This window comes from Lingula anatina, chromosome 1 (genome assembly GCF_051362555.1).
Source record: "Lingula anatina isolate TDL-2025a chromosome 1, LinAna3.0, whole genome shotgun sequence".
NCBI lineage: Eukaryota > Metazoa > Brachiopoda > Lingulata > Lingulida > Lingulidae > Lingula > Lingula anatina.
The window spans coordinates 66,409,315-66,420,486 of NC_141767.1; the positions used below are offsets into that span (position 1 = coordinate 66,409,315).

Below are 11,172 nucleotides of genomic sequence, written 5' to 3' on the forward strand. Positions count from 1 at the left end.
CACCATGAACTGAATTTTGCAAATTTTGCTTCCCTTTTATCTCCAAAACTGGCTGAGATAGGTCCATAGTTACTATTGAAGTTGAAAAGAAAGTCCTATACTGGCAATCTAAGTGTGACCTTGAAATTGACCTTTGACCTACTTTTTATCATGAACTGAACTCTGCTAATTTCTTTCTCTTTTAACTTTAAACTTGACAGAGATAGGTCCATAGTTACTCTTGAACTTGAATAGGAAGTCATATACTGGCAATTTACTGTGACCTTGAAATTGACCCTTGACCTACCTTACGAAGAACTTAAATTTGATTGTACCATATATATTTTTTGCAATAGTTTAAAAATTCTTGTTGATTGCATTTTTACAGCTTGTCAAGCACAAAACTGGCGGCTGTGTCCCTTATTTTGTGTATGTGGGGGTCTATACGAATGCGTTTGCTCCAGCTGGTGGTACAATATTTGGAGGCGGTATCGCCTCTCTGATCCTCTAGTTGAGAACTCTTTTTATACATCGATAATAGCATAGTTAATCCCATGTGCAAAAATAAAGAAGTTGGCACTCAGTATACATAACTTATCATTTTACTAATAACATGTAGGTGCTTATTATCAGTGAAAACTAAAAGGTAAATGGGGTAATTTTGGAAAGGGTGGAAGTTGTGATGTATTTGCCATATGTGAAATGAAGTAGAATGCTTACTTAATCATAAGTTGTTATAAATTTATGAATTTTAACTTAGAAGTATTGAAAGGGGCCTTCTCATATGGAGGCATGAAGAATAGATTTCGTCGTTGAAGTAAAGCTGAAGATGACATTCAAATTAACCAATATAAAAATAATAGTTTTTATCCATCAGCAGTACGTATTTTTAATGAACAAAATGTATTTTAATAATACCATTGTATTACATATTATCGACAGATCATACCAATTTTCATTTTATACTTGTATAAATATGACAATAAATTATTATATAAATTGCAATGATTAGGAACAAATACATCTCTGCATGAGTATCAAACAAGGCAACAAAGTTATCAAATGAACAGACAAGAAAGGAAAACAGTGGTGCACTTAATAGGTTATTATGTCAATTTTAATGCAATATTACATAATGGCATTATGCAACCAAATCATTAACAGCAATATCAACAAAAAATATCAAGTGTGCATAACAGGTGACTAGCAAATGACCTCGGTCCCGTAAGAGTTCCAATCCACAAGTTGATAATCCCAAATGTGATAAATGAATATTTTCCAATGGAAGAACGTTTAACTGACTGGTTTTCCAACTCGAGCTGTATTTTAGTTCTAAGAATCATTTTTTGCAAGTTTGGGCATAATAATTAACATTTTATTCCCTTTATACTGCTTATGTCGACAGTGCACAATTTTTTGGTCAGTAATATATTATGCTTAACAGTATAACCATCATCAATTATTCATAATATACTATTTGTATCATGAAAATGTAAAGGCTGAGTCGTTATCAAGATCACCGACGCCATCTACGAAACTGCTCTGACTTACGGGCTTACATGTACGATTTTAAAAAAATGTAAAAAGGGCTTGAGCTTGACAAAATCGTAGCAAGCCTGTGAATTGGTATGATTTCGTACGATTTTATCTCTCCATATCGCAGTAAAACTGATTGCAATCTGCAAGAATCCACGCAGAGTTGGATCGATCTGCGGAGATAGATTGTGTCTGTTGGAATGGGGTCTAATACTCTACATGTAGTCCTGCACTGGCTTCTGTTGTATGACCAATTTAACAAAAGTAATAAAAGAAAATGTTGTTTTATCGTTGAAAAAGAGTGTTTAGAGCGCTACCAATCAGCTGTAACCAGCGCAAAACAAGATGAATAGCATACTAATCTTTTGCTCATGGGCGCTTCATAACAAAAATCGAAACGATTTTAAAGACGACTGCTTGTATTGATGCCTAGTGCACTTGTTATCAAAACGGTGCAGAATGACCGGCCATCAAGGGACTACGTTGTTTATGACAAGAATTCTCGCCTGACCTTGTTTACCTCTTGAGCGATAATTTATACTTATCTTCGTCAAGCAGTGACTGGGGGCTGTGACACTTCGATCAGTGAGTGGGTGCTAGTAATACACAAGTTCAGAAGTTTCTCTGGCAAGCACTTGTAGACATGGGACCGTTTCGTGGCAAGGTTCAGACAGGTAGGTTTGCTTTCACTTTCGGAAGTTGTAGTTAAAAAGGAATGCCGCGAAGGACACAGATGGTTTTCAGGTCAAAATTAAACACACACAGATACTTGATATCGCCCTAGAGTTCTTGTGTAATTGAAAACTATGGTAAATTTTGTTTGTGCCGCCGAATATTACATCGTGTAACTTAAAGAATCATTCCTATTGGAACTATCGATCTAACGCCGCTGTAACTCTCGCTGAATGCAGACAGATTAAGGGATTAACACGCCTCCTCCTGGAGTAGATTACAGAAAAGTAATGATTATACGAGTACGTTAGAAACAAGAGGAGGCGTGTTAATCTGACTCTATCACCCCATTTCCATAGATTTTTAGGTCGATCTATCCCTGTGGGGAGTCTCACTAGATTGCTGTCAGTTTGGCCGGCTTAAGCGTCTGTCCCGCCTACTAAAAGCTGTAAGGGGGTAATTAACTATGGTGCCCGCTCGGCTGACTGCAATTTAGCGTGAACCCCCAGGGAGTTAGGTCGATCTAAATCTTAATCTTTAGATCGATCTAAATCTCTGGGAAAGCACCCTATGCATCGAGAGTCTACGCGGAGTTGGATCGATCTATGTATTCCGGTAGTTTCATTGGGAGTCATCCCTAAGGCTATTAAGTTGGATGCATAAGGGGGTTATTGACAGAGTTACGGGAGAAATAAAGACTGGAAGAATTAAGGAGACAGACGAGGATTACAATGTTTATAACTAGAGAGGCAGCGAAAGTTCAGAGGCTGGAGTTTTCACATAACATCATGTAGCTACAGAGCGTTCAGCAAATAAAACGTATCACTGGTCATTATTGTTTGTACCTGATTTTTAAAATCTTTTTTGATTTGAGTGTGTGCGGTGCGTGTGTGTGTGCGCGCCCGACTTCATACGTTTTGTCTGAGAGTACGAACCGCGGAATCTTCAGATTGCGTTTTGTGTAAAGTAAGTAATGTCTCTTTTCGAGCCCAAGCTTAAATTAACCTAATTAAGCTTTACTAAATTTACAGAAGTCAAGGACATTATGTTATATATGTAAAAGTTCATTACAGGCAGAACACCAGGTTGTATTATATTTTTCTCTTTTTACATAACCCGTATTGTATGGTAGTTACGTCCAAAGAGTTCCTTCCCTTCTCTCACTCCCGGCTTGGACCTAAATACTATAGAGATTTATTTAGGTCCAAGCTCCCGGTCAAGGATTTCACAAGAATTATAATGCGAAAATGTTATCTTGGAATCCATATTTATCGATTAAAACCCCAAAGTGTGGGGGTCGTCTTTTTCTCCAATGTGACGCATAAGGATCTTGTAGAGACAGATTTTCGCCACATTTAGTTTATAAATACGCATAAACACGTAGGTGAATTACAAATTGGATGGCAAGTTCCTTTCTGAACAAACAACTGGTAACTGTTATAACCCCGACCCTAGTTCAAGAATACCGATAATGAGGCAGCTTTGTGTTCGTACAAGGGTTTATTTAGCCACCGTACAGCCAAATTGATAGATTTCAAGTTATTAGCTAGGATGTATGCCATGGTACAGTGTACCCTCTACCAGGGTCACAAGCGGATTTTTTCTATTCACTAGCTGTGTGCATTTCTGTTTTGTTGGTTTTTTTTCTTATTTATAATGATGGCATCATTTTTCAGCTGGCCTCTGATGTAAATGTAAAGTAAGACCTCATTCCCATATCTAGATCGATCTAGCGGTCCATCTCCGAGGGGATTCTTACTAAATTGCACTCAAGCGTTTTACATGTCTGGCACGCCTACTGAAGCTGTTAGGGGGTACATGTAACTATCGTTTAGCAGCCTCAGTAGGTGTGCCAGACTTCCAAGCCACTTAAGTTGAGTGCAATTAAGCGAGAATCCCCTTCGAGATGGACCGATCCCGCTAGATGGGGTCTAAGTGTATAGATAACCGTATGCATTAATGCCAGCAGTCGACACAAATGGTCGTTGAAAGCATATGAAGTAACCATACTTCGAGAGTTTGTAACTCCACCGAGTAAAACGACTATTAGAACCCTCTGTTGCTACTCTCTTGCTCCAGGGTCGCTGCTAGACGGGTCAAGTGATATCATTGGGCATTTGCTACCTGTACCTATTTGGTTACAGCATTTAGACAGAATACCGATTTGGGGTAACAGTGTATAGATTCACTGTTAGAACAACGTTACCCTTATAGCAATAAAAACCAACGTATTTATTTTCTCTCTTTGTAAAATTTCGTCCTTGTTCACTTTTATATTGGTAGTGCCAGTTTAAAACCACATGGGATCTAATTTAGTTTTAGGGTGTATTGACCCCAGTGAACTGGGAATAACGCTACCACACGAACATTTATCGTCAGATTTCACGTGTGCGTTCTCCCCACCGCATCCAGGCGATGAAGACAGGATCGACCTTCCACCGTCCCTTGAGAACATGGGCTGGGTTATGAGATACCCGTATGTATACCACACTGCTAAGCAATTATTTTTGTAGACGTTTTGCAAGCTGCATTTGCCTTTTTTATTTATTTCATTTTTTCCAAATTATTGTACCACCAGCGTAGGCGCTGGCGGTACACATGGTTTTAGTCCCGACCCGTATGTTCCGCCGGCTCCGCCGCCAAGTCACCGTTACCGCTTCTCCTCCTAGACTACTAGAGCCTGCATACCCATCTCTTGGATTTAGGTCACCTATAATCTCAACTCATTCCACGTAAAATTTGGGCTTTGTAGGTATTGGGGTCTAGGTGTGGCACTCATTGCAATGCACCCTTGTCCAAAAATGGCAAAATTAAATGCTAATTATCTACCCTACGGAAGGAATTATGGGAAAAATTTCTACAGACGGCTTTCCAAAAGTCATATGTGTAGATTTCAAATATGCCCTTGGATTTGACCTTTGACCTTTATTTCAAGGTCAAATGGGTCAAAATTTTCAAAAAAACGAATTTTTTTACGAAAAAAAAATTATTTGCGCTGTTATTCAGACACCACACACACTTAACCAATAATATTATTGGAAAGTGTTACCCTTCGGGTCATCTTTCATCTCCATGAATTTGGGGTCAATCGGTGCATTTTCACGGGAGTAGCGGCCATAAGATACCGAAACTGAAAACTGTCTCTAATTTGGGAACCGTTAATGCTAGAGACCCATTCTTTTTTGCATTTTGTAGAGCATGCAAAGCCCAACACTGGAGGTGGTCTCCGTTTTTTTGTATTCCATACGGTTTTCGAGTTACGTGGTATCAAAAAGTACATATTGGTGGTGAGAGCAAAATGTGCAGTACGGTAATGGATAATAAATTTTGAACTCCGGAAAAATAAAATATAAGGCTTGGCGAGGCAGACAACTTGTGGTCAAAAATGACATTATTTCATCAAATTTGAACATCTGGAACTTCAGAGCACCTCCCATTTCAAGAATTTTGACCAAAATGACCATTTCTTTATTTTTATTATTTTTTTCTGTATGAAATTTATGGCTCATTATTGTAACTCCAAAATTATAACATTTAGTCCCTTATATCTCCAAAACTGGCAGAGATAGGTCCATAGTTACTATTGAACTTGAATAGGAAGTCATATACTGGCAATCTAAATGTGACCTTGAAATTGACCTTTGACCTACTTTTCATCATGAATTGAACTTTGCAAATTTTGGTTCCCTTTTATCTCCAAAACTGGCAGAGATAGGTCCATAGTTACTATTGAACTTGAATAGGAAGTCATATACTGGCAATCTAAATGTGACCTTGAAATTGACCTTTGACCTAATTTACACCATAAAGTGAACTTTGCAACTTTTTAATGCTTTTATTTTCAAAACTGGCAGAGATAGATCCATAGTTACTATTGAATTTGAATAGAAAGTCATTAGAGGCAATTTACTGTGACCTTGAAATTGACCTTTGACCTACTTTTAACCATGAACTAAACTTTGCAAATTTTGTTCCCTTTTATCTCCAAAACTAGCAGAGATAGGTCCATAGTTACTATTGAACTTGAATAGGAAGTCATATACTGGCAATCTAAATGTGACCTTGAAATTGACCTTTGACCTACTTTTCATCATGAATTGAACTTTGCAAATTTGGTTCTGTTTTATCTCCAAAACTAGCAGAGATAGATCCATAGTTACTATTGAACTTGAATAGGAAGTCATATACTGGCAATCTAAATGTGACCTTGAAATTGACCTTTGACCTACTTTTCATCATGAATTGAACTTTGCAAATTTGGTTCTGTTTTATCTCCAAAACTAGCAGAGATAGATCCATAGTTACTGTTGAACTTGAATAGGAAGTCATATACTGGCAATCTAAATGTGACCTTGAAATTGACCTTTGACCTACCTTACTATGAACTGAACTTTGATTGTACCATTTTTAGTGATATATATATATATATATATATATATATATATATATATATATATATATATATATATATATATATATATATATATATATATATATATATATATTTCCGTGATTTCAGAATTTTTTTTTTTTTTTTTTGCATATTTTGAGGATTCTTGTTGATTGCATTTTTTACAGCTTGTCAAGCACAAGACTGCTGGTGGTGTCCCTTTTTTTTGTGTGTGGGGGGTCTATACGATCGCGCTTACTCCAGCTGGTGGTACAATATTCGGAGGCGGTATCGCCTCTCTGATCCTCTAGTTACTAAAAGCCTTCAGTTCATGTCTACAGAGAACGTCGAAGTTTCATTACTTCCTTCTGTGTTTGTAAGTATTCTTTTTTTTTTTTTTTTTTGTAACTTGTGTCAATAAAATTGGTTTTTCTTTGAATGTGTTATGTACATATACATGTAGTTGTGTGAGTGTACATTCGTGCATTGATAAACAAAAGCGAAAATTCCACGATTTTTAAATAGATACAGCAACAAACCAAACATGATCTTCAACGACGATGCTACACATTCTGCCATACTTGAGGAAACGATAACGTTTAAGGTAATACTGTGCTTTTGATGAAAAGAGTAAAAACAAAAGACCCGTTCTTTTGATAACTATTTGTATGCCTACTGGTATACTGTGTAGCCTATTAATATGACATTTCTGAATTTAAACACTTTATAATTTATAATTAAGTTATTGCGATTCATTTAAATTACGTGTAGCTTTTGAAATAGACCGTTTTCGTTTCTTTTAAGGGTTTACTTACATGAACTTAGTTTATTCACGACCTATTGTTTACCATATGGATTTTACCTGTATATTATGTTTCGTATCACTATATTATTAAACTTATTTCAGCGTCTCGGTGGAGGGACTATTGTAGAAAATACAACTGGCGATATGCTTCGCAACGTGGAATTCATGAAAAAACTTTCTGAAGAGACGGATGTTCACATTGTAGCTGGAACCGGTACATTTTACCTAGACAAATCTAAAATTAAGTTTTACTATTTTTGAGTTCTTCAGTAAATGTGTTCTAGTAGTTCAGCGTTAGTTCATAGATAGCAAATTGATATGATCCTAAATTTTGTCGATTTTGAAAATGTCTCTACTCTCCTTTCACCCAGCAGATATTTTGTAACGCAGGTTTCTACTTGGAATCAGTTCACCCCAAGGGTATGGATACCTTTAAGGTGGAGGATATAGTAGAGATGATGAAAATGGACTTTCTGGTCGGATGTGACGGGACAGACATCAAGTGTGGAGTTATAGGAGAAATCGGATGCTCTTGGCCATTACATGGTATACAATAGTGATACAGGTCTAGTTTTCAGATTCAGTTTTAATTTCTTTTTTCATTAGCTTGTCACATGTATTATCTATTCGTTTATTATTACTGTATTCCATTTTTTCTTTGGGTGTGTGTGGTTGAAGAGGGTGGTCTCATCATGCACAATTGTAAACAATAAAGTAATTGATATTCTTTAAGGATTACTGTGTTTTTCTTATCGACCGGCAGAATTCAGATTTTAACAAAATCCAGACTTCTATTTTAAGAAATGAAGTAATTTAGAATTTTAACTTTCATTTTTTAAAATGAAAGTTCCGTCCCAAAGTTAAGAGCTATTTGTTGCGCTCCAGTAAATGAAAAGAAGTGCCTGTTGGCCACGGGGGAGGCTCAGGCGGAACTTGGCTGTCCTGTTATCATCCACCCTGGGCGCCATAGCCAGTCCCCAGCCGAGGTCGTCCGAATATTACAGGAGGCCGGAGGAAACGCTGAACATACCGTGATGTCACATCTGGACAGTAAGGGACCGTTCACAATGTATTTGTCGACGTAGTTTATGAGCACTAACTCCACGGGGGCTCCGCTGGGCGCTACCAGAATAGACTAGTTAACACGCCTCCTCTTGTTTCCAACGTACTGGTATAATAACCAGGTTTTCTACGTATTCTCTACTCAACGCCAGAACTGTCTTCTCAATTTGTTTCGGATGCTTATGTACATTCTTATGTCAACTACATAGACGCAGTAAACACCTTTTCAAGGCTAATCTTAAATTTACGATCATATCCAAACATCAATTCTACCTAACTAGTTTCAATAATAATGGCACATAAAACAACACATAAATATATTTTCTGTTAGTCAGTTAAAAAAAGACGGTTTGTTTGCCAAATAAGTTTATATGTCCGTCTTATTTCATAAATGATATTCTTTTACATTTACATTTAGGAACTTTCCATAATGACGAGGAACTATTGGAATTCGCGGGACTAAGAACCTATCTAGAATATGATCACTTTGGTATTGAGATAGCGGACTGGCAGTGCGACCCGACCATCGACATGCCAAACGATGGAGAGAGAATACGCAGGATAAAGAAATTGTTTGCCAATGGTTTTAACAAGGTGGTGATCGCACACGACTTGCACGCCAAGCATATGCTGGTTTGTTCATTCAACTCCTTGGTTTATTTAAAAATAATCATGTTTTGGGAAAATTCGTCTATTATACTACCTGCTAAACCTCCTGATCATCAATGTTATATGCGAAAATGTCCACAATGAGTTAAAAAATATCTTAATTAATTTATTTCAGCAAAGGTATGGTGGACACGGGCTGACACATATTCTGAAGAACGTTTTACCGCAAATGAAGCGCCGTGGAATCAGCAGTGAACAGATCAACACGATGCTGGTGGATAACCCAAGGGAGTGGCTGACAATGATATAGAGTCAAGTCATATAAATACTTACCTAAACCATTTAACATAAGGACTAATAGTGCCTTGTTTCTTGTATATGAGCCAAATTTTAATGAACAATTAAATTTTGACCTTTTCCTGTATTTTAATCAGCGAAAACACAAAAACGAACTGTATGCTCAACTAACGCAATTTGCAATGCTTTATCACGAAATGTCGCTAAATATTGCATTCGCTGAGTTTTGACTTGTGTTAGATTTTCAAATAAATCAGTTGGCCATTCACTTACACCAAAGCGTTCTAACTTATTCAGATCACATTAACTGTGAATTAATGTAGGACTAGGCCTACTTAATACTGTTTTCTGGTCACCCCAACGGTAGGCCCCTATTATCAATACGAGATCTTTAAAATTGTGATTGTGTAAAAGGGGGGACAAAGACCAAAAGGGAAAATGAAAAAAAATATGTTCCATATTTCTAAGATTGTGTCAAACTGCAGTGTCATATTTTCAAGTGTTTTTCAGTTTATACACCTGTACCTATCATGATCATAAGCGATTAAATTTTGAGTGCGTGCGTAACGTAGCCTACCTGTGTTAGCGATGCTTTCGGATACACCGTCGACTGGTAGTAGACCCAAACAATTTTTTAACAAATAATAAACGGTTTTTGTATCATTAAGATAAACTCACATCTAAGTTTTGATTTAGTGTTAAAACTTAGCTCATCTTTAGTTATTGTTGCAGAATCGGTGTCGATATTGTTCATATTTTTGCTAGAGCACGTGTGTAGGCGCAGTAATTTTTTTCTTATGGTAAGGACATTGATTCTCGCAATGAGGTGAGATTTTATGTATTATTTAGTTGTTTAGACAGTTAATGAAACTCTTGTAATTGCTGTAAGTCGTAATTATAAGGTAATTGAAATGATTTTTTTTCTTACTTTGTTATCTTTCGTTTATTTCAGTTTTTACGTATCGATGTCCAGAGACAGAAGAGCAATAAATTGATTAGAAAAGCATGAAAGACTAAAGAAGTTGCTTCTTCGCCACATTTAGCTTAATGACACGGATAACTATCAAATCTATTGCCATAACAACTCGGTTTGACGCTGCCGCCAGGATGAATCATGCGCACCGACATATCATATGGTTCTTCCTGTTTTGCAAGGTTCTTATTAGGCGTTAACACGAACTGAGGAATGCATTTTGATTTTAAATGTACAATCTAAATGGATTTATTGTAAAAAAAAAAAAAAAAAAAAAAAAAAAAAAAAATGAACTTATGGTTATTCTCAGGAAACGTTCCATATTTTAGAGTGTGAGCGTGAATGTAGGAGTGGGGAGAGGTCGTTGCAATTAATGTTAAGGTCAAGCGAAAATGAAAAGTCTCCGTACATGCTATCACACGTAATTTCACTAGTTAATCTGCTAATCTGTTTGCATTCAGCGAGAGTCCCCTCTGAGTTGGATAGATGTACGTAGAACGTCAGTTTCATTGGGAATGAACCCTTAATCTAAGGCATTGTCACATTTTGGTGTGAGCGATATGCATTTGACAGCGGTTTGAATTACAGGTCGTTTATATAGAGTGAAATGGAGGCAAGTTCATCAAGGGCTAATATAAGCAAACGATTCTTGTCTAACGGTAAACAATTGGGTGCGGTCTTTTCAAAATCCGTTTATTTGTTACTCGCGCTTTCTTAATTATATGGCCACACTGATTTAACTTTATGGATGAAGTCCTCTGGAGACCTCGGAACTCATGCAAAAAAAAAAAGCGAAAAATGCTTCTAAAGTAAACCAAAACACAGTTGGAAACGCAAATTGAACTAATT

General features: G+C 36.8%; 1 protein-coding gene across 2 annotated transcripts; it reads left to right on the top strand.

Annotated features, from left to right (window-relative positions):
* Window positions 1-1,852: 1,852 nt before the first annotated feature.
* Window positions 1,853-9,616, top strand: LOC106175744 (N-acetyltaurine hydrolase). Of its 2 annotated transcripts, none has more exons than XM_087002067.1 (8): window positions 1,853-2,189; window positions 4,504-4,663; window positions 7,103-7,181; window positions 7,485-7,596; window positions 7,773-7,928; window positions 8,268-8,432; window positions 8,863-9,038; window positions 9,229-9,616. In XM_087002067.1, exons 1-8 carry the CDS (start codon window positions 2,159-2,161, stop codon window positions 9,361-9,363), a joined length of 1,014 nt encoding a protein of 337 aa, XP_086858193.1. In that variant the 5' UTR covers window positions 1,853-2,158; the 3' UTR covers window positions 9,364-9,616. The 2 variants fall into 2 exon arrangements, with proteins under 2 accessions (XP_086858193.1, XP_086858192.1); XM_087002066.1 differs by having other exon boundaries at window positions 1,874-2,189; window positions 8,863-9,077.
* The last annotated feature ends 1,556 nt before the right edge of the window (window positions 9,617-11,172 follow it).